This window comes from Chaetodon trifascialis, chromosome 6 (assembly GCF_039877785.1).
Source record: "Chaetodon trifascialis isolate fChaTrf1 chromosome 6, fChaTrf1.hap1, whole genome shotgun sequence".
NCBI lineage: Eukaryota > Metazoa > Chordata > Actinopteri > Chaetodontiformes > Chaetodontidae > Chaetodon > Chaetodon trifascialis.
The window spans coordinates 1,071,232-1,094,899 of NC_092061.1; the positions used below are offsets into that span (position 1 = coordinate 1,071,232).

Here is a 23,668-nt window from a genome sequence, read left to right on the forward strand (position 1 = left end):
TAGCATGGCTGAAGGCGCTCTGTGTGGTTTGTGAATTAAAGATTAATGATGAAAATCACACGATGAACAGAGTAAAGACATTTAAACACAGCGTCCTCAAGGCAAAGAGAAATGCTCTTTATTGTAACTCATGGTTAATCATTCACATCACCATTCATCTGTCACGTCACCTGGATCCAGACATGAAAACAACAACAACAACAACAAGAATTATATTATCATTCAGTGGTTCACTATGTACAGCAGCAGGACGACTCCAGGCAGGCGAGACCGCCAACGAGTGTGACCTCTGACCCCAGCCTGGCCTCACTGTGACCTCTGACCCCGGCAGGCAGGAAGCTGTAACTGCCAGCGTCATTATAGAAATCTACTTAATTAAAGGTTAAATACAAATATGACATCATCATCATGACATCATCATCATGACATCATGCTTACAACAGTTGAAATGTCAGACGCGTTGACGGCGACACGCCTCCATGAAGTCGCCCTGCATTTAAATGATTCAATAAAAAAAGAAAAATTGAAAAAAAAAAACACTTTAAAATATACAAAATGAAAGAAAAAGCTGGAACAATCTTTGTGTCATCATGGTGTTCGTCACAGCAACCCACTTCCTGTTTCTAATACACACAACCAATCAGAACAAAGCGTCAATCCTCTCAGTGTCATCAGTCAGAATCATTCCTCAACAAAAGGAAGAAGGAAAGAAAGAAAGAAAGAAAGAAAGAAAGAAAGAAAGAAAGAAAGAAAGAAAGAAAGAAAGAAAGACTAAAGGAAACGGTCTGAACATAAAGTGACCAGCGCTCGCTCGCTCGCTCGCTCGCTCGCTCAGCACATCTTCATCCACTGTTTTTGTTTTCAGTCTTTTTTTTGTTCCACAGACACAGGAAGCGTGTGGTGCTGAGGCAGACGTGGTGCGTGTGATGCAGGATGTGGCGGCGTGATTTTGGCGTTTGCAGTGACAGTGAGCTCGTCCTGAACGTGAACACGAAGCAGCAGAGGAACGAGCGGACGGACGGATGAAGAACATTTGTGACACGATGCCATGTTGGAAAAGCGTCATCCTCCTCTCAGCGGCCGGCCGTCGTTTGTTCTTGTACCAAAACAAACATGGACGCCAAGCAGCGGCTTCACTGTTAATATGCAGAGAAGCCAAAAAAAGGAGGATTAAGTGCCGAGTCCCTCCAACGCCGCCGTCCGTCCAGTCGTTCCATGAAGCTCCCAGCATCCATCTGACTCATTAAACAATTAAAGCTCTTCGCTGCGGCTTCGAGCTGTCCGCTCAGGTCGAGCTGCAGCACTGACTCACGTTAACTCGTCCACGTTTGTGGAGGTCAGGCGTGACGACGATGGATATTTATACTCTAAATATACGAATAACTGTGTGCTGAAGTGATGACGATGATGAAGATCAGTTCAGTTCACTTCTGGTGCTGAGGTGAAAATGTTCTTCAGCTCTTTCCCATCATCCCTCTGTGCTCCTTTGGTTTGTCCAGGAGAATTTGTTCTTCTCGTGTCTTTCGTGTCCCTCCGTCGTCGTCTTTGATGGTGGAAATGTGTCTCAGCGCTCATGTATTGATATAATTCATGTTCAGGTTTAATAACAAACATGCTGCTTCTCTGTGAGGGTAAAAAATAGCTGCACATCATTTGGTCACTAAGCAACACCAGCTGACGCTCAACGTCTACAACCTGCTGAGTGGACAAACCAGAGCCGTGCAGAGACGAGACAGACGAGACAGACGAGTTCAGCTCTGGTCCAAAGGTTCTCAGGGTTCTCTTGCTCTGCACGCGGTGTGTCAGTGTGTGTGTGTGTGTGTGTGTGTGTGTGTGTGTGTGTGTGTGTGTGTGTGTGTGTGTGTGTGTGTGTTCATGTAAACAGGGCAGTGGCTTTCGCTGAAGTACAAAGAAAAACTGAGGAGGAGACAGTTTGATCACAGCCAATGGGAGCCGAGCTCTGACTGATGGACAGCAGGGAGACGAGCTGCTTCAGTGGACATTTGTAGTCTGAACCTCCTCTGACGGATCGATTAACCGAAACGAAACGAGCGTCCAAACAAAATCTGATCGTGAAACAAACAAACATTCAAACAAAACACTTTGATTTATGAGCAAAACCTGAAAAACTCATGAAACCTTCAGCCACACGGGCTCTTTGGGGTTACTGCTAATCAGCAAATGTTAGCATGCTAACATGCTAAACTAAGATACACACAAAGCTTTGTCATTCTGAGCATGTTAGCATGCTGTTAGCACGCTGTTAGCATGCTGTTAGCATGCTGTTAGCATGCTGCTAGCGTCCAGCTGAAGGCACTGCTGTGTCTGTGCAGCCTCCTCTTGTTTTGTTGATCTGAGGCTCAGGACTTAAACGTTCCAGCTTTTAAAGCTTTTCCCGCCAAACTGAACTTAAAAACGTGATTTGAACTCAGCGCTGGAGTTTTAAAACGTGAAATGTCCCTAACTTTCATGAGAATTCAATAATCAGTGAAGAAATGGATCTGACGTCAGACTGGGATCAAACTGTCTCCTGGTTTTTCTTTTCGGTGCTGGGAAAGAAATGCTGTCATTATGACATCATAGCTGGCTAAGCCAATAGGAGCGACCCTTTTAAAAGATCCCTCTCAGATGTGTTCCTGCAGTCAGCATCGAATCTGTATTAAATCTGACTCAGAGTCAGCAGGAATGTTGTTTTCAAGCCCGACTGCAGCTGGAAGCTCAATAATAAAAGATTCACTTCAGTTCTTCAGTTTGAACGAATCGAATCTCAGTCAGAACAAACGGCAGAAACACGTCAGCCTGTCGCTTCAGACGTCCTCAGGGAGCAACACGTCCATCCAGCTCTGACATTTAACCTTTAACCTGCTGTAGTAATCAGTGACGCGTCATGTCCAGTGAGACCAGCAGCAGAAAACCATCACGACAAGCAAACAGCTGAGCTGCACTTCCTCGCCTCCACGTCCATCAGGCTGCTCTCACCTCCCAGTTTAAAGGTCCCAGTGACGGACTGGGAAGTGTCCTCGCATCGAGCCGGGTCACACCAGACCACGGAACGGAAAGTTCCTCCATGTGTCTTCAGGAAGGAGGCGGACTAAAAGTCGGGAGGTTTGACGACTCCGCAGGATGGTCGACATTTGTCTATAATGCTAGCTAGTAGCAGACCGGCTAAGTAGCTCAGGTGCTAACTGGAGATAAAGCTAATGCTAATCTTTATGTGAATGGTGGCGGTGACGCAGCTGAGGCAGTGGACCCTCTGTTCTACGGTGGCTGAGGGAGCTCAAAACACTGCAAAGACAACACGAGCATGAAGAAACCACACAAGACATTTAGGAAGAAGAAAACACTGCAGAGAAAATAAAAGTCGTCCGGTGGTGAAACTGAATGTGTTTCAGCCGTTTGCACAGTTTGTCTCTCGAAGCCGAACGTGTTGAGCTCAGACTGACAGACGGGCGACTGACACGAGCTCAGTCCAAATGGCGGAAACGCTGGTGTGATGCAGCCTCGCAAGGCGACGTCCAGGTCAGAGTTCACTGGGCTTTCGGCTCTTCTTCTCTTCTCTCTAAACCTGCTGTTTGGCGATTAATACGTGTCGGCAGGAAGCTAAAGTCACTCTCTGCATTCAAACCTTCACATCAAACCTGAGACGCCTCGCGGACGTCTCGCTGCTGTGACGATGGCGGTGGTGATGATGACGATGTTTTTTTCGGAGTCTGCGTGGTTTCAGGATCCCGTGGTGATCCGGGAAGAGCGGGGGATTGTGGGAGATGCGGCCCCGGCGGCGTCAGAAGAGACACACTTTCTTCTTCAGGTCGTTTCTCTTCCAGACAGAGAGGCGGTCGAACTCCTCGATGCACATCCCGAAGACGCTGAAGAACTCCTCCTGAGAGAGGTGTCTCTGCAGGGGCCAGAGACAGACAGCCAGAGAGACAGACAGAGAGACAGAGAGACACAGTCAGAGAGAGACAGACAGAGAAACAGAGAGACACAGTCAGAGAGAGACAGAGAGACAGACAGAGAGACAGAGAGACACAGTCAGAGAGAGACAGACAGAGAAACAGAGAGACACAGTCAGAGAGAGACAGACAGAGAGACAGAGAGACAGACAGAGAGACAGTTTAGTGCAGTGGAAACCATCCAATCCATCGGTGAGTGCAGCCGACAGCTTTACCTCCAGCCTGGTTCTGTCCACACCAGGGGGCAGTTTGCTCCGTCCTCTGTGGGTCACCACCAGCAGCTCATAGGGGAAGATCTAAAGAGACCGACCAATCAATCAATCAATCAATCAATCAATCAATCAATCAATCAATCAATCAATCAATCAATCAATCAATCAGACAGTGAATGTAGCTGCACTTAATTATGAGATAAAGCCTTAAAAAAGCCGGACAGAGAGATGGACAGACAGACAGACAGACAGACAGACAGACAGACAGACAGACAGACAGACAGACAGACAGACAGACAGACAGACAGATGGACGGACACATGGACAGACAGATGGACAGACAATCAGACAGACAGGCAGACAGACAGACAGATGGACAGACAGACAGACAGACAGACAGACAGACAGACAGACAGACAGACAGACAGACAGACAGACAGTTAATGATCATATCATGGAGAACATGCTGCTGTTACTTTGTGGTCCAGCATGCTGGGGAGAGAGTTTCCTCTGTCCATCCTGGAGTCTCCGTTCTGACAAACAGAGACAGACAAACGATCAGATGTCCATCAGCACCACAGAGGAGACGCTGATTGGACATGAATGAATGAATCAGACTGTACCTGAAGATCTGCAGGAGGAGACGGAGACAAGAAAACATTATTTACAACCTCACAGACGCATGGAGCAAAAGCAGGAAGTAGAAATACTACAAGTACCACAAAACTGTCCTGAAGTACATCAAAGAGCAGGTAAAGATGATATCTGTGTATTTATACACACAGGTGAGTCTGTACCTGCAGGAGCTTTCTCAGTCGAGCTGAACTCTGCCGACTGCAGCTGGAAACAAACAGAAACATCTTCATCATCGTCATCATCAAACTTCTCTGTGATTGGATGACTGTGGTCAGCAGGACTCACCCTGGACAGGCCGGTCTTAGAGGACGCTGGGAAGTACACAGACCTGGTGGCGTTGGACCCTGCAGAGGAAGAAAAGTGGACAAATCAGGAAGACAAAGACTCCTGAGAGTTTCCTGTCGTCCAGGTTTTACTGAAGGGTCAGAGCCTGGTCCAGAATCAGAGCCTGGTCCAGAATCAGAGCCTGGTCCAGAATCAGGGCCTGGTCCAGAATCAGAGCCTGGTCCAGAGTCAGAGCCTGGTCCAGAATCAGGGCCTGGTCCAGAATCAGAGCCTGGTCCAGAGTCAGAGCCTGGTCCAGGGTCAGGGCCTGGTCCAGAATCAGAGCCTGGTCCAGAGTCAGAGCCTGGTCCAGGGTCAGAGCCTGGTCCAGGGTCAGAGCCTGGTCCAGAATCAGGGCCTGGTCCAGAATCAGAGCCTGGTCCAGAGTCAGAGCCTGGTCCAGAGTCAGGGCCTGGTCCAGAATCAGAGCCTGGTCCAGAGTCAGAGCCTGGTCCAGGGTCAGAGCCTGGTCCAGGGTCAGGGCCTGGTCCAGAGTCAGAGCCTGGTCCAGAGTCAGAGCCTGGTCCAGGGTCAGGGCCTGGTCCAGAGTCAGAGCCTGGTCCAGAATCAGGGCCTGGTCCAGAAGCAGGGCCTGGTCCAGAGTCAGAGCCTGGTCCAGGGTCAGAGCCTGGTCCAGGGTCAGGGCCTGGTCCAGAGTCAGAGCCTGGTCCAGAGTCAGAGCCTGGTCCAGGGTCAGGGCCTGGTCCAGAGTCAGAGCCTGGTCCAGAATCAGGGCCTGGTCCAGAAGCAGGGCCTGGTCCAGGGTCAGAGCCTGGTCCAGGGTCAGGGCCTGGTCCAGAATCAGAGCCTGGTCCAGAATCAGAGCCTGGTCCAGAGTCAGAGCCTGGTCCAGGGTCAGAGCCTGGTCCAGGGTCAGGGCCTGGTCCAGAATCAGAGCCTGGTCCAGAGTCAGAGCCTGGTCCAGGGTCAGGGCCTGGTCCAGAATCAGAGCCTGGTCCAGAATCAGAGCCTGGTCCAGAATCAGAGCCTGGTCCAGAATCAGAGCCTGGTCCAGAATCAGAGCCTGGTCCAGGGTCAGAACCGTCTCTCAAAGACGTTGTTCATTTACCTGAAAACATAAATCATCACATGAACATGAACTGAGATAAAATATTTTTTATATCAAAAACAGCAAAATCCAGCAGTAATCATCCTGACCACTAGGTGTCACCACAGCTCTGTGTGTGTGTGTGTGTGTGTGTGTCCGTGTCTGTCTGTGTGTGTGTGCGTGCGTGCTCTAACCTAACGTACCTCCATGTTGGCTGCGGTCCGGCAGCGAGCGCGTCTTCCTCCTCAGAGGAGCAGCAGACTTCTCCAGCTCCTCCTTCAGGATGATCTTTCCCAGGTTGGACTGAATCTGAGGACACAAGCAGAGACAGACATCGTCAATAATCTGGTTGTCCAGCAGAGTGGACACATTGACAGCAGCTGCTCATCCTCCTGGTCAAACTGCTGCTTTCAGAGAGGAGCTGGACGTGGACCTGGAGCGTCCTCAGCGGCTCGTCCTCCCCTGGTTACCTTGTTCAGCTCTTGTTTCTGAAGCAACCTGAGTCCCCACAGCTCGTCCAGCTCCCCGTCCTCCTCCTCATCTTCATCCCTCTGCCCCTTCTTCCTCCACTCCTTCTCTACAGAGAGGACAGCAGACAAGGACAGGACAGGAGACGGGGGGGGGGCAAGGAGGGGAGAGGAAACAAGGACAGGGGAGGAGACAAGGACAAAGGATAGGAAAGAAGGACAAGAGAGGAAACAAAAAGAGGAGCAGAGAATGAGAGGAAACAAGGATAAAGGAGCAGAGGAAATAAGTGGAGGAGAGGAGACAAGGATAGAGGAGGAGATGAGGAAAAAGCAGGAGAGAGGAGAGGAAACGAGGTAAGAGGTGAGGGAACAAGGAAAGGAAATAGGGAGGGGAAACAAAAAAGAGAAAAGAAAAAGACAAAGGAAACAAGGAAGCAAGGAAGGAGGAGACGAGTCAGATTCCTACATTCAGGATTCAAATCTGAACACTGTGTGTGTGTGTGTGTGTGTGTGTGTGTGTGTGTGTGTGTGCGTGTGTGCGTGTGTGTGTGTGTGTGTGTGGGCCGTACCAATCACAGCCAGGGAGGGGGGGCAGGGCCAGTACTCGGTCTCTATCTTGGAGGGCTGGTTGGGGTCTGGAGGCTGAGCTGCTGGAAACTTTGACGACTCGATGATCAAATCCTCGATGTGTTTACCCTGAGGGACCTGAGAGGACGGCACATCTGTGTGCAGCACACACACACACACACACACACACACACACACACACACACACACACACACACACACACACAGAGCATGCTAAAGCTGATTACATGGTGTCTGTGCAGCTGACCGACATTCAGACCAAACCAGACTAATGACCATCAGACGCTGCCGGTCGTCCTGCTGAACAGACCGTCCTCTGTCTCAGCATGTCCTCTCAGGACCAAAGGTCTTAAGAACAGAGCACGTCCCCCTACTGGTGGACAGCTGGAGATAAACACACCTTGTTTGTAGATGGGAGGCTTCTTGTAGATGTTGGAGCCGTTTTCTGACAGAAGAAGAAGAAGTTCAGTTAGAGAGAAAACGATGTCTGATGTCGATGTTAGAGAGTTAAGATCTACAATGTTTGCTCAGTTTTAGCTTGAATAAAGACTCAGATAAAGATAAAGATGTCTTTAGAGGCTGAGAGACAGACTGGAGGACGTCTGACGGTGTGAACCCGTCGGCGCCCCCTGGTGGACAGACTGTGTACTTATTGAAACACACACTGATGCAGCTCTGCCTGCAGTGTGATGATACAATCACTCATGTCAGTGTAATAATACTCCGTCTCTGTCTCTGTCTACGAGGACAGAGGAGGACATGAGACATCAGCAGTGACAGCGAGATGAAGACAAAGGGAATGAAGTGACGTTACCGGGCCGGTGGAAGTGCTGCAGGGCGCTCCTGGTGCCGGAGGAGTGTGTGTGCGTGGCGTTGGGTGTGTTGGGTGTGGGCGGGGTGTGTATGCTGTGTGTTCTGCTGGTCTGGATGGTGGAACCAGGGGAGGAACCTCCAGGAGAACGCGTCTCCAGCCACTCCCGGGACTCCCTCTGGAAACACACACGAGTACAGGGCTCAGAGTTAGCTCGAGGCTAACCACACACACACACACGCACACACACACACTGCTTAAACGTGATTGGTCAGGACTGACTGACGACCAACCAGAATCTCGTCCTTTTTCCGCAGATATTTGTCCATCGAGATGAATCGATCATAAAAGCTGTTTCACCTCATCGATCATCTACAGTCACTCACTTATTGATGGTCGAGCTGCTGTGACCTCTGACCTTTGACCTGCTCACAGTGTACACAGACAAACTGTGTGGTGCTGTGTGGACGGAGGGGGGGTCTTACCTCTGGGGAGGCAGGAGGAGAGATGGAGCGAGGAGACAAAGACCTCTGAGGAGGAGAGAGAGAGAGATGAGGAGGACGCTACACAACAACACAACAATACACAACAATACACAACAATACACAACAACACAACAACACAACAACACACTGCTCACAGAGCTGAATCCCAGCGCTCAACTGGGACCAGTTCAGACATCGCTGAGGTCACAGTTTGTGATGAAGTGGTTCCATGTGAGTACACACTCTCCTGTACTGTGCTTCAGTATACATCTGAGGTACTTGTACTTCAGCTGAGTATTTTGTTTCCCTGTTGCTTCGTCTCAGAGGGACATACTTTGACTAAAGCTGCTCTCGATGAGACGCTGTCACCTGAACGTGATGGACCACAGACTGTTTCAGATGACCTCACACACTCCTAACAACACCTGGTCACATGGTCTCCATCACGAGGTCGCCATGACGATTTATTCAGGTGTAAATAACACACCTTTCAGACACATCAGCATACACACGGCCGGCTGCCTCCAGACAATCTGATCTCTTTGTCTCCCTTTCTCCTTCTCTTAACACACACACACACACACACACACACACACACACACACACACACGCACAGACACACACACACACACACACACACACACACATGCACAGACACACTCACACGCACTCACACATGCACACACAGACACACAGACACACAGACACAGACACACAGACACACACACACACACACACACACACACACACACACACACACACACCCTCTCTCTCTGTGTAATGAGCTGTCCTCTCTCTCAGCAGCTGATCGATGTCTCATGTCTCAGTCAGACGCTCAGCTAACCAACCGGCAAACTAAGCGACAGTCAGACCAGCCGCTCCCCGCTAAGCTAAGCTAAGCTAAGCTAAGCTAAGCTAAGCTAAGCGAAACACATCCTGGACGTCCCTCTGGAGAGAAACTGATGTCCATGTCTTACACCTTAGCCCTCTACATGTCTCTCATTGTTGAAACACGTTCTCCGTCCATCAGTCGCTCCTGAGCCATCAGCTTCATATCAACGTCTGTCCCTACAGTGAAATAAGACGTCTGTCTTCATGTCTCTGTCTCACTGTCCTCCGTTCAGTTCCAGGTGTGGTCTGGAGGTTTGTGTCCAGCAGCACAGACACTACAGCATGACCATGAAGACGTGTCTCCTCTACGGAGTGTCCAGACTACAAACGGAGGACAGAACGAGTGTTTCATCCTATTTAGTTTGGACAATATTACAGATGTGAGACGAAGCTGACAGAAGAGACCGAGAGAAAAATCTGTCTGTCTCTTCAGCACCATGGACAGCATGAGACACACTGGACTGTCAGCAGAGACGCTGCTGCTTCGAGTCCCCAGGAGAAGAATACTGCAAATACTTGTACTGCAAACACGAGTGTGAGTCACCTCCAGCGGACTGTAGCTGTAGTGCGGCTGGTAGATCATCAGATCCGGTCTCTCTATGTCCAAGATGGCTTTGTCTCTCGGTAACGCTGCCAAGTCCTTATAACCGATAACCCCGTCCTCCACTCTGGCCTGGGGGGGGGTGAGGACGAGGAAGAGGAGGAGGAAACAGAGAGCCAGAGATTACAGATTACTGCCTGAAGATTAAACTGAAGGATAACATAACGTGATCTGAATGAACGTCTCACCACGATGGCAGCAGCAGGGGATCCTGGGACGCTGGACCCTCTCAGAGACAGCACGCTCCCAGGAGACGTCTGAGCCAGCTGCTGCTGACACACACACACACACACACACACACGCACACACACACACACACAGCGTGGTCAGGGGTCACACACAGACTGATATGCAGCCAAATGGAAGAAGACTCCAGTGAATGAAGGAATGGATGAAGATCAGTTTTTAGTTAAAATCTAGACTCTAAGAGCAGAGCCACGAGCAGCCGAGTGAGAGGAAAACTAAACGATTCGGAAAATGGATGTCGACGTCTGAATCTGATCAATGTGGGCGCTCTGAGTATAAATATCTCGTTTCTTCCTCTCAGGTTCGAGTTTTAGGAGCTAAAAACAGAAACGTCAGAGACATGAAGCGTCTTCGTCCACACGGTCGACCATCAGAGGACGAAAGCAACAGAAACACGACGATGTTCAGTCTGAATCAAAGGAAACAAAGAGACAGTGTTTACCTTGGGCATCATCCTGACTGCTGATTGGTCAGTTCCTGAGGGAGAGACATGTGACACAATATTCATCATATGACAGGAGACAGCACCAAAACTGAACGTGTGTGTGTGTGTGTGTGTGTGTGTGTGTGTGTGTGAGTGTGTGACGTTGTGCCTATTTTCTCGTGGTAGAAGAACGAGTCAGTCAGTCTGCAGGTGTTTGGTTGTTGGAGGACAAATGTTTCTCATTCCCCAAAAGCAGGTTCAGCTAATTTAAAGGTGTCAGTCTGCTGTTTTAAAATACTTTGTTCAGGCTGTTTGTGTGGCTGCAAGGTTAGCAGCTAACGCTAACCGCTGTGCTACACTTCATGAACACCAGCCAAGGTAGAGTTACAGGAGCAGGTTAGCATAGCCTCCTCGTTAGCTCAGAGCATAAACAGCATCTCCTCAGTCAGAGTACAGCAGCTAAGGTAATATTAGCAGCTAGGCTAATATTAGCAGCTAGGCTACAATTAGCAGCTGGCTCAGTAAATCAGGCAGCGGCTGACTCAGCAGTGTCTGTCAGCTTGTCGTGGTGTTTGAAGGTTCAGTGTGAAGGACGGAGAGGACACATGAGCAGAAATGAGATCTGATGTTCATGGTTCAGTGTTTAATCACCTGAGAATAAGAACCGCTGTGTTTCTGTTACCTTAGACTCAGTCTGTGTGTCTACAGAGAGAGCAGCTCCTCTTCACAGTCCACCATGTTGCACCACAATGTTCTACAGGAGCCCAGAGCGGACAAAAAAAACAGACTCTAAAGAGGGACTTTGACTTTTTCACATTATTTGCAGCCACCGGAGCGGAGGGTGAGGGAAGGGGTGTTCAGATGGTCCCAGTCTGCATCCTCACCACTAGAGGCCACTAAATCCTGCACTCTGACCTTTAACATGCTAATTCAACATGTTAGCGTCACCTGGACCAATGCTACACGTCAGTGGGTCACTTTCAAAGGGGCTTCGCTCCCCTGCGTCCTGTTTTTATACAGAGCCAAGCTAACACATCCTGGTTTCTGTCTCTGTAGGCCTGCTGGACACACAGGGATGAAAGTGATGTCCATCTGTGACATGTGATCCTGGACAAACGTCTCCAGAAACGTCACATTGTCCATCAGACCGCTGTGTCCTCAGACAGCTAACATCCCGTCAGCGTGCAGAGCTCTGCTGCAGCTGCACGGCCGCATTGTCTGATGCGACTGACGGACACAAAGGGATTATTCCAGAGTCCACAGCTTTGTCCAACACACACACACACACACACACACACACGCACACGCACACACACACGCACACGCACGCACACACGCACACGCACGCACACACACACACACACGCACACATACACACACACGCACACATACACACGCACGCACACACACGCGCACGCACACATACACACGCACGCATACACACGCGCACGCACGCACACACACACACACACACACACACACACACGCACGCACACACACACACACACACACACACGCGCACATACACACGCACGCACACACACACGCACACGCACGCACACACGCGCACACACACACACACACACACACACACACACGCGCAGGTGGAGGTCTGGGTAACATGCGGTCAGTGATGGGAAAATCCCTGCACACACTCACAATGAAATGGTGTGTGTGTGTGTGTGTGTGTGTGTGTGTGTGTGTGTGTGTGTGTGTGTGTGTGTGTGAGTGTGTGTGTGTGTGTGTGTGTGTGTGTGTGTGTGTGTGTGCGTGTGTACGTGTGTGTGTGTGTGTGTGGTTGATACCTCAGGGAGAATAAGGGATCATGTCTGGATCTGTGTGTTTTTGGTCCGTGCACCTCGATCAGTACCTGAAACACACGAGTGACCGTTAGCAGACAGACGGCTGCAGATGATATGATAATATATATTTATATATAATATCAATATTGACCATAAAACAGAGCACACACACAGATTTTACAGAGAAATACTTCAAACAGACAAACAGTGCCAGCTCATGTTAAACTGCACAGGCTTCACGTCACAGACGGTATTTAAAATGTGATTTATTTCCTTCATTTTCATCATTTCCTGCACGTTCAGAGGAGACAGAACTGTAAATAAATAAATTAAAAGTGTTTAACACAGTTTTCTGTCTCTGGTGTTTCAGACTTTCTGCAGATTCGACAGATTTTGGCCAGACACCCCCCCCCATTGATCTCTGCTGGTGTCTGATGGCACTGAATAATTAATGTGCTAATATGTGTTTGACTGGTTTCACTGGGAGCTGTGGTCACTTTCCAGCAGGAAACTGAGAGCATCACAGTATTTTAACTGTGCTGCTGCTACTTTTACTTCAGTCAAAGATCAGAAAACTTCAGTCAGGTCTAAATGTCTCTGAGAGGACGGTAACATGCACCGACACTGCAGACTGGTTCTGCATTAAACCAGTGCGGCCAGTGTCTCATTGCAGACTTTTAGTGGAAACAATGAAATGTGTTTGCAGCGATCTTTTATCTTATCATGTCACTGTGAAGCAGACTGTCTGCTGCAAACTCAAATACACACATATAAACACGTATGTGAAAATGGCGGCTGTGGAAAAAGACGCCAAATTCGAGGCCTCCTTCACATGTCTCAGTCCAGAGGACGAAGACATCTCTGTTTGTCCCTGGAGGGGGATCAATTACAATCCGACGGCTCCTGGTGATCAATAACCTGATCAATAAACTGGTGGAATCAGGTATCAGCTCCTGAAGTACAACTCTGAAGTGCACGAGTAGAGAAGCAAGAAGAAGAAGAAGAAGAAGAAGAAGAAGAAGAAGAAGAAGAAGAAGAAGAAGAAGAAGAAGAAGAAGAGCACAGAGCAGAGCGTGAAAACATGTCATACATGTTCACTTTCACATATCTGACAGACAGAGCTCAGAGAAGCACACAGGCCCAACAGCAGGACCAGGTGAGCTCAGAGCTGCTGCAGGTGAGCTCAGAGCTGCTGCAGGTGAGTTCAGAGCTGCTGCAGGTGAGCTCAGAGCTGCTGCAGGTGAGCTCAGAGCTGCTGCAGGTGAGCTCAGAGCTGCTGCAGGTGAGTTCAGAGCTGCTGCAGGTGAAGCACGTCTTCATGTCTCATCCTCAGTCCCTCGGTGAGGATCAGCAGGCATCAGACTGGAGTTCTGGACAGACAGATTCGTCCTCCTCCTGTTTGCTCTGCATCTATTTTCAGACTCAGGTTTTATTTGCAGGAGGTGGATGCTGTTGCTAAGCGACGACGCTGGCTGGAGTTTGAATCATCTGACAAAAAGCACAACAGGAGCGATGTGCAGGAGGAGGCCGGCGTCCATCTCTGAATAAATGAGACGTTTGGACCGACTGGCTCGTCTTGATCTCACAGCAGAGACCGTAGACCAGATCACAGATCCTGAGCTGAGTCCAGTACGTTATGTTCAGACTTCAAACCTTCACATGAGCTCACTCTGAATGGCTGACAGGAGTTTTTTTTTTAATCAGGATGTCATCATCGTCGTCGTCGTCTTCATCGTCATCACACATGTGAGAGATATTCTTTAAATGTTTGTCTGCTGGTCAGATAACAAAACAGTGTTGGTTCAGCTTCTGTGAGTCTGCTGGGGCCGGAGACAAGGCAGAGGAATGCTGGGAGATATCTGAAGGTTGCTAGGTTACCACGCCCAGCCGTCCAATCAGCTGGCAGGAATGTGGAAGAGACAAAGAGGGAGACGCTGCACTAAAATAGACCTCCCACCACCAGACCACCCCGAGCGTGTGTGTGCGTCACATTGTTTCTGAGACACACACACACACACACACACACACGCTCACACGCACACACTTTTAGGGACATTTCACAGACTTACATTCATTTCTTGGATCCAAACCTTCACCCCAACATTTAATAATTTATGTGTTCTCTACTTGAATAATACATGTCCACACGCACACACACGCACACGCACACACACACTGTCTGCAGGTCACAGTCTCAGGTAAACCCCGCCCGGCTGCCATGCCTGGGAGAAGAAATCAAACGTAACTTCCTCCTGCCCAGCAGACGTGACGGCCGCTGTGGGGACTCAGTTTTTGGTGAATCCACTTCATCTACAGTCAGTGATTTCCTACGTTTCCCAGAATTCCTGTCAGCAGCTCAGAGTGGAGGTTCTCCAGCTGGTTGCTTTCAGCTGCTGGTGTGTGGGAGGAGAACGTGATAGTGAAAGTGTGAGTCGGACTGAAAAGACACATCCAGTTTACTGAAGAAACATAAAACCAGCAACATGGAGAAAGAAAAGAAGAAGAAGAAGAGGAGCAGGACGCGTCCGTTAGAGACATTTGACTTCTGAAACAAAGCAGGAATCTTCACTTCAGGATATCGTCTGAAGCGCTTTGAAAGCAAAATGTTAAAATGACCAAAATTATATTTAAATCAGGAAATATCTGAAGCTACAGACACATTTCAGTCAGTGCCTGGAACACCCAGCCTGACTTATAGAAGCTTAATTATTAACGATTAAACAAATAAATAATGAATTCAACTCAGAACACTGTGAACACTGCGACTAATCAGTCTTACGTTACTCGAATCGGAGCTTTCGATAAAGCTGTTTGTCTGCTGACGCTCAGTCTACAGTCCAGCGTCTTATTCTCAGGAAAAAAGTAATAAAGTATAAAAGTAATGAGTAACTGCAGCAGACAGCGATGAGGACGTTCAGGTCCTCTTTGAGCTGCAGTGCAGTGGTGCTATGAAGTGACGCTTAAATACTCAGGTGAAGAGCTCAGTACAGTACAGTACTTCAGTACATGTACTTAGTTACTTTCCACCAGCAGAGGGACGTTCACTGTCTGACTCTTCGGGTGGGCGTGTTCGGATGAAGACGTAAATGATCTCGTTAATGTCACTGAGGGGGTCGTTAGTGCCGCTCACTGCGTTCGTACACACAAAACACACACTGAGGTCCTGAGAACACGCAGACCTTACGTTTAGATTTACGACTGCCTCACTGCGGCGCACACACACACGCACACACACACACAAACACACACACACACACACACACACACACACACACACACACACACACACACACACACACACACCTCTGATTTGATGTTCGGCTCTGGTTAAACAGCTAAATTCAAGCAAATGCTGCTATAAACTTTTAAGTCCTTGTTGGTGCATTCAGGGACTCTTTGACATCAGCGTCTACATTACTGTAAGAAATGCTCACTTTCTTTGTCTTGTTTGTGTATTTTTATCTGTTTAACCGGGTTTTAAAAATTAAGCTTATGTTTTAATATGTATATGTATTTTTATGTATTAGATATCTAAAAAAAGAAAAGCATTGCACTGAAAACTCAAAAGTCTGACCGTCCATTAACGCACCAACAGGAACATTTTTCACCTTTAACATCGTTTTCAATGCAAACACTCAGTTTTTCTGCTTTATCTGCAGACATAACGTCACAGTTTCCCTCTGATTCATCCACGTTCAGGTGCAGAGCTGGATGTTCGTCCTGCCGCGTCGTGCCGTCTCATCGCAGCGTTTGTCGAGTCGTGATGCAGTAAAATGTGAACGTGTTGATGCCTGAAGCTCTAAGTGGGTCACAGACTGAAAACTGCTGAGTCACAGCTTCACATTCACGGCTCTGCCTGATTCTTCTCATCCTCAACCTCTGCTGAGCTTTAGCTTCATCCTCATCTTCATCAACACTTTCAGAACATCGCTCCATTTACTGCTGAGAGCATTTGATGAAGAGGAGGGAAACAGACGAGGAGGAGCTGGATAACTAACAGGAGGAACTGGAGGTGTAGCAGAACAGAAGGCCGCCTACAGACGCTGAATCAACGGGAAGGAGGCATGCTAAAACGCTAACATGCTGAATGTTAGCTCTTTGCATGCTAAAACACTAACATGCTGAATGTTAGCTCTTTGCATGCTAAAATGCTAACATGCTGAATGTTAGCTCTTTGCATGCTAAAACGCTAACATGCTGAATGTTAGCTCTTTGCATGCTAAAATGCTAACATGCTGAATGTTAGCTCTTTGCATGCTAAAATGCTAACATGCTGAATGTTAGCTCTTTGCATGCTAAAACATGCTGCTTCTCTCAAAGGCTGCTTCCTGTTTCTTCTTCTTCTTTCCTTTGTGAAAGTATGAATACATTAATGTTCGCAGATGCCATCCATCATGGCTGCCCTCCTCTGCCTCTGATTGGTTTACACTTGTATTCTTGCCCTCATCACCCTCATGCCTGCACCAAACCAACCCAACCAACAAAGGCACTAGCCAATCAGAGGTAGAGGAGGGCGGGTCATTGGCTTGCTGTGGTCGGATTCATAATTTAGTGATTGTTTACTGCGTTGGGTTTTACTCTGATGGAGTTACAGGAAATCACAAGATGCAACAGTTACAACGCGTGTGTGTGCGCGTGTGTGTGTGTGCGTGTCTGTGTGCATGTGTGTGTGTGCGTGTGTGTTTTGGCAGCTTTTTATCTCGGCTCACAGAGATGTGACCACACCCAGATGGCCGTCGTCATTGGCTGACACAGACGACATCACGGCGTTTGTGTAACGTCTTCAAGGTGTTTGTGGTGAAGTTTTGATTGACAGCAGACAGAGGATGGCGTTTCCTTCCATGCTCCCTCATTTCCTCTCTTCCTTCCTCCTTTAAACTATGTTGTTCCCTTCCTCCTTCCTTCATTTCCTTTATCCTTTTATTCCACACTTCCTCTCCTTTCCTTCCTCGTCTTTTCCTTCCTCCTTCCTTCCACACTTTTTATTAATGTCATACCTCTTTTCTTCCTCTCCTTCCTCATCACCTCCCACCTGCCATTATATCATTACCTGTAAACACAGTCCAGCTGGTGTCATATCTCTGAGTATCTGTTGTCATGACGACAGCTCCACGATGAAACACTGATTTCATGAAAGCTCAAAATGCTAACCGCTAACTGAATCAGCACACAGGTGAAGTCCAGGTGTGACATTAGGTTACATGGAAGTCATGACAACAGCAACTAGCTGAGTCAAAACAGACCTGAAGTCAGCCTCTAAAACATGAATCCTTACTCCTTTCATCCTTTTTCCTTCCCTTCCTCCCTCTTTCCTTGCTACAATCCTTCTTTTCCTCCTTTCCTTTCCAACTTTCTCCTTCCTTCCTCCTTCTTCACTTGACTCCTTCTGTCTTTCCTGTGTCCTTCCCTCCTTTTTATTGTTTCCTTTTAAGCCACCTCATTCCTTCTTTCCTTCCCTCCTTCCTAACGTCCTTGTTTTATTGTTTTATATTAACTTTGTTTTTATGCTTTATTATATCTAAAGTTTATTAGAATCTTCCTTTCTTACTTTTCATACCTCCTTCTTTCCTCCTAGCGTCTCATTACAGCCAATCAGAGTGCAGCTGTGTGTCAGGTGCACACCTGGCTTGTGTGACCAGCTGCAGTTGATGGTGCAGCTCATGTTTCTGGATGTTTCTGAGGAGCTGATGAAGCGACAGGCGCTCAGTGTGGGCGATGGATTTTCAGAGGTGCAGCTCTGGTGTCAGAGGGGAGGAAGGTGTTGTTCTGAATAAAGCTCGTCCATCTGTCGTATCAGCAAACTCAACTTAAAATTCCTGCAGTGGAGAATCGACTGACAGAGCTGACGGCAGCCTGAGCGCCTGCAGCCAAAACAACACAGAGCAACAGTTTAACATGCACGCACACACACACCACTGGCTGTGCCCATGGCCTTGTTCCTGCAGCATCAACAACTCCCCCCTCGGCCCCCCCGCCCCCCCCGGCCCCCCCTCGGCACCCTGCTGCTCTCAGAGATAAGAGCCGAGGCCTCCGTCTGCTGCAGCGACAGACTGGATTCAGCCCACATTAGTTATTAAAGGAGCACTCAGCTGTTCTCTAACCTGAGGATTAAAGTGCACCACAGTGTGCTCCACCACGCCGGCCTGAAACTGTCCCCCGTCCTGCGGCAGGCCGTCATGCGGTCCTCTGGTTCCCAACATGGAGGTCAGTCAGGAGACAAACACAGACGGAGCTGTCTCGGTGGCCAGGCCTGGACCCATGGGGGGCACAACCCAGAGAACTACATGGAGCCGCCCCCACCTGCAGCGAGGGGCACAGGCGGCAGGGAAAGGTGCTCTGCTAAATTTTTCAGGAATCCTCTGGGTCATGTGACTCCTGTGGGATATTTCGTGATTCATCACGTGACTGGGACAAGACAGGAAAAGACAGCGGCAGTGGGCGGGACAGAACAAGAATAACAATCGACTCGATCGCAACATGAACGAATGAAAACGCTTCATTCTGAACACAAAGTCAGTCGTTTCTTATTGTACCTCCATGAAGAAAAAAGGTTGCATCCACTTTAACCAATCACTGATTAACTGCACCACCCGGCAAGTAAGGCCGGTGACCAAAATCAAACACACCTGAGATGTTTAATGACCAACAGGTGCATGCTGGGTACTGTGGGAGTGTGTGGAGCTGGGACCCGTCCTCTGATCACACTGTACCATCAAAGTCCTGTTTGTGATATTCAGGACAGAAAGTCAAGGCCTGGTCCAGGCAAGGACAGCATCCCGTTTGGGAACCTCAGAACTGGAGATCCACTCTTTGCAGATGATGCGGTTCTGTGGGCTTCACCAGATCACAGACGCCGTCACAGCCGAGGCGGTTCAGGTGTCTGATCAGGATGCATTCTGGGTGCCTTCCTTCTGACGTTTTTCAGGCATGTCCAACTGCAAGGACGTCCTGGTGTGGATCCAGAACTCGCTGTTGAAAATGGATGATGATGGAAAGAAGGACGCAGGGAAGGAAAGAAGGAATGAGGAAGCTCGAGAAGGATCGATAAGATCACCACAACATGAGCGCTCACGCTGGCCAGAAAGCCCAAAGCTACAAAGACGTGGGAGTCCTCTCTAAACGTAAATTATTGATCAGATATGAAAGATTCACTGGAAGAAGAAGAGGTCTCACTCTGTTCGAGTTGTTGAACTACAGAAACTCTCTGATTGTACAGTGATGGTACAGAGTGGAGCATCTTTTCTCACAGAGGATCTTTGATGGAGTTCAGACACAAACTGAACGAACATTGATTATAAACAGCTGAGCTGCATGAAAGTGATCTCAGCTTCAGCTGAAGGTGAGAAGCTGCTACCTGAGCTTCGTTAACAAGACAGAAATTAAAGATTCAAAGCAGGTTTGCTGAATCTAAACGCGTTCTGTCGACCGTCCTGTCAAACGCGATCTTTCAGTGATGAGCAGTGAAACGCTGAGCTGCAGCATCAGCTGAGTGAAGACAGCACAGTTTAATGAAGGATGGGAGTATGATTCACTGAAACTGATACTGAAACACTAAAATATTCACCTGACCGCCGCAGACAGATTCAGGTCAACGACCACACAAATACACGTAAACTTAGCTCATTTCTATCCGACTCTTTGGCAGAATCGTGTCATTTCTTTGCAGCCAACAGTGAAAAAACACTGACGACACGCTGAATGCATGACACCTAAAACCTGACAGCAGCAGCTGCTCTTCTGCTAAGCTCGCTGCCTTTTAGCATGTCCACTTCAGCTGTTTTCATCCTCGACGTCTCTATTTTCTGTGTTTTATAACAAACAAACCAACAAAGATGTTCATCAGAACTGATCAATACTGGTTCAAACACAGGAATCAGCAAGAGGAGGAAGAAAGAGAACTAGCTGTCAGCTAGCTGTTGTTAGCGCCGGGCTAGCTTTATCTGGATTTGGCTCTTTTGCTTTGACTGTTTGGTTCGAAGATGTTCTCCTGCTGCCAAAATAAGCTCATTCTCCAACAGAGAATCACAGTTTCCTGATCCGCTGATGTGGATTTACTGACTGGTGGACAAAGTACTTTCACTTCAGTAAAAGAATCGATGCAAAAACGTAAAAGTAGTTGATTACAAGTAAAAGTCCTGCACTGAAAATGTTACCTAAGTAAAAATACGTCAGTATTATCAGCAAAATGTAGTTAGAGTACAAAAGTAAAAGTAGTCATTACACTCAGTCTTCAAACATCAGGACATCAGTACTCATTCACACTCTGCCAGGTGGTTTAATTCACTGTTTAATGATGCATTGTGTTTTATAGGATCACCACAGGTTTTAAAAATGTCAATCTGCAAACTGTCTGCTGCCGTCAGATAAATGTAGTCCAGGTAAAACTACAATATTTACTCTGAAGTGTGAAGTAGAATGGACTTAAGATACTCAAGGGGAGTACAAGTACCTCAGATCTGTACTTAAACACAATATCTGAGAGGCAGACTGAGTTGAACTCATGAACGAAAGGCCTGCAGTCCCAAACTGGAGTGAAGGATTCAAACCAGCAACCTCCCATCAGACTGGCTGAGGATGGAGCTCCTCCTCTTCCTCCTCCTGCCTTCTATTTCTGCTGCAGTCGAGTCTCCGCGGAGCAAAGTTTCTATTGTATAACATGAGTGAAGATGACTCATGTGTCCAGAAATAGAGGAGAGCGCCCACGCAGCAGTGAGACGTTCAGGGACCGTACGAGCGCAGGACGCCAGCGCGGAGAGCCAAACACAAAGCGGGAATGTTCTGAAGCCGATGTGAGTTTAGAGAAAGACTGACGTCTGAGGACAGACGGCGGTTTGTCCAACGCTACGCTAACCGTTCAGTTACTGATTCCACTATGAAACTAAACTCTGACACTGATTAACAAGCAACGCGAAGGCTGAAACACAGAGCAGCTCGACCGACGACAGCAGCAGTTGACGGAGACGGAGCTCATCTCCAACTACTATCAATCTGCTGATCAGTTTCTCCATCCATCCATCGATTGCTTTGGAAACATTGTGAAAACAGTGAGAAATGTGGTCACGATGAGTCCAAAGTGACGCCTTCACCATGTTTGTTTGGTCCAAAGCTCCACATGATCACAAACACACTCAGATCATTGAGATGATTGAGAGGAAAAGCAGCCAATCAGACATCTGAGAAGATCAAACATCACATGACTCCACAGCAAAGATCAATGAAACCATTAAAATACGCAAGAAGTACGAGTACCTCAAATCTGTGCTTCAGTTCAGTGCTTGAATAAACATATTTAACACAGTTTGTTTGTGAACGTCTTCTTGATATTTCATATCTGTTCGAAGCGTTTGAACGTGTCGCTGACTGACAGTCTGATCACAGCATTGATCGCGTGTTAGACGCTGACGTGTCTGCTAACGTCTGCACAGCGCCAACGTCCTGCAGGGCCTACACTGAGAGATGTAACTAGATTTAACACACACGCACGCACGCACGCACACACACACACACACACACACACACACACACACACACACACACACACACACACACACACACACACACACACACACACACAGCAGGTTCTTTCTAGCTCCCACAGGACTGGAGACCCATTATTCACAGCTGCAGCAGGTTGAATGGGACAGAGCCGTCTGTCCATCCGTCCATCCGTCCGTCTTACAGTTTCCCATCAGTCACATTCTCACCTCTCACAGCGACCTTTGACCTCTGACCTGAACACTCCAGACGGTCAGAAAGTTCCAACACTTGTATTTTACTGAGCATGAGCAGAGAGTCTGTTGTTCAGTGTTTCCATGGTGACGCCTCCACATGAGCAGACACATTAAGCTTCATCATCATCATCATCACCATCATCAGGAGCGCTTCGGCTGTTAAAGCTGAAGTTAGCTCGGCTCTGAGACGACGCTCAGGGTTCAGAGCCAGGCCTGCTATGAGCTACATGCTAACACCAGCATGCTAACACCAGCATGCTAACGTTTCCCAGTGCTAACCCGGTGACGTCTAACAGGTGATGTGAACCATGTTCTTCATCCTAGCTTAGCATGAGGCTGACGGCAGCGGCTTTGCTCATAAACACACGTCCAAATGTTGACCTGATGGTGGCGCTAGATGAAGAGTCAGAGGATCAATGAAGTGATCAGAGTTCATCCTGAGGGGAGCACGAACGAAGCACATCCATGTCAAACATCCTGCAGCTGCTGACATGTTTGAGTGGGATGGACCAAGACGCTGCCAGCGAGGCTAAAGGCTATTAGACAGAGAGACAGACAGAGAGAGAGACAGAGAGATAGAGAGACAGACAGGAGACAGAGAGACAGAGAGAGAGAGACAGAGAGAGACAGACAGATAGAGAGACAGACAGGAGACAGAGAGAGAGACAGAGAGAGACAGACAGATAGATAGAGAGACAGACAGGAGACAGAGAGACAGAGAGAGAGAGAGACAGAGAGAGACAGACAGATAGAGAGACAGACAGACAGGAGACAGAGAGACAGACAGAGAGACAGACAGACAGAGAGACAGAGAGAGAGACAGACAGGAGACAGAAAGATGGACAGAGAGACAGAGAGAGAGAGACAGAGAGAGACAGAGAGAGACAGAGAGACAGACAGGAGACAAAAAGACAGACAGAGAGACAGACAGAGAGAGAGAGAGACAGACAGACAGACAGACAGACAGACAGACAGACAGACAGACGGAGAGACAGACGGAGAGACAGACGGAGAGACAGACAGACAGACAGACAGACAGACTGTGTGTCAGTCATTATGGGATGTCATAAAGATATTATTGTATAAAGTCCAGAACAGTTCAGACTCTGATGGTGGTGGGGGGGTGGGGGTGGGGGGGGTGGGAGGCCGGCCGGCAGATGTTGTGATGCTGGGTGAGGAGGGGGGTCTGAGGGGGGTGTTACATAAAACCATCCCCTCCTTCTAATCCATCCTCCATCCCTCCATCCTCCTCTCCTCCGGCGCGCTCGCCGTGCAGCAGCCTCTTACATAACTCCACTGAATCACCTCTGATCAGATCGATGATACACACCGAGCTTTTATTTTAGGAGTGAAGCTCCGGCAGCGCGGAGCGGGACGTCAGAGCCGCTCTGCCCGCCGCGGCGCGCCGCAGCCCGGCGTGCCTCAGCGCCCGCTCCCCCGGACCCGGTC

General features: G+C 48.5%; 1 protein-coding gene across 1 annotated transcript; it reads right to left on the minus strand.

Annotated features, from left to right (window-relative positions):
* Positions 1–96: 96 nt before the first annotated feature.
* Positions 97–12,556, minus strand: LOC139332791 (dematin-like). Its single transcript, XM_070964895.1, has 15 exons — positions 12,492–12,556; positions 10,705–10,739; positions 10,205–10,285; positions 9,960–10,088; positions 8,525–8,569; positions 8,043–8,217; positions 7,629–7,673; positions 7,210–7,362; positions 6,644–6,750; positions 6,377–6,482; positions 4,963–5,145; positions 4,789–4,796; positions 4,642–4,698; positions 4,169–4,249; positions 97–3,895 (listed from the first exon to the last, which is right to left on the minus strand). The coding sequence occupies exons 2-15, from the start codon at positions 10,714–10,716 to the stop codon at positions 3,782–3,784; spliced, it is 1,296 nt and encodes a 431-aa protein (XP_070820996.1). The 5' UTR covers positions 10,717–10,739; positions 12,492–12,556; the 3' UTR covers positions 97–3,781.
* Positions 12,557–23,668: the final 11,112 nt, after the last annotated feature.

Coding starts and splice junctions, on each gene's coding strand:
- LOC139332791 (XM_070964895.1), bottom strand. Junction 4,250..4,641: donor CCAGCATGCTGGACCACAAA/GTAACAGCAGCA, acceptor CGGTCTCTTTAG/ATCTTCCCCTATGAGCTGCT. Junction 3,896..4,168: donor TGGACAGAACCAGGCTGGAG/GTAAAGCTGTCG, acceptor TGGCCCCTGCAG/AGACACCTCTCTCAGGAGGA.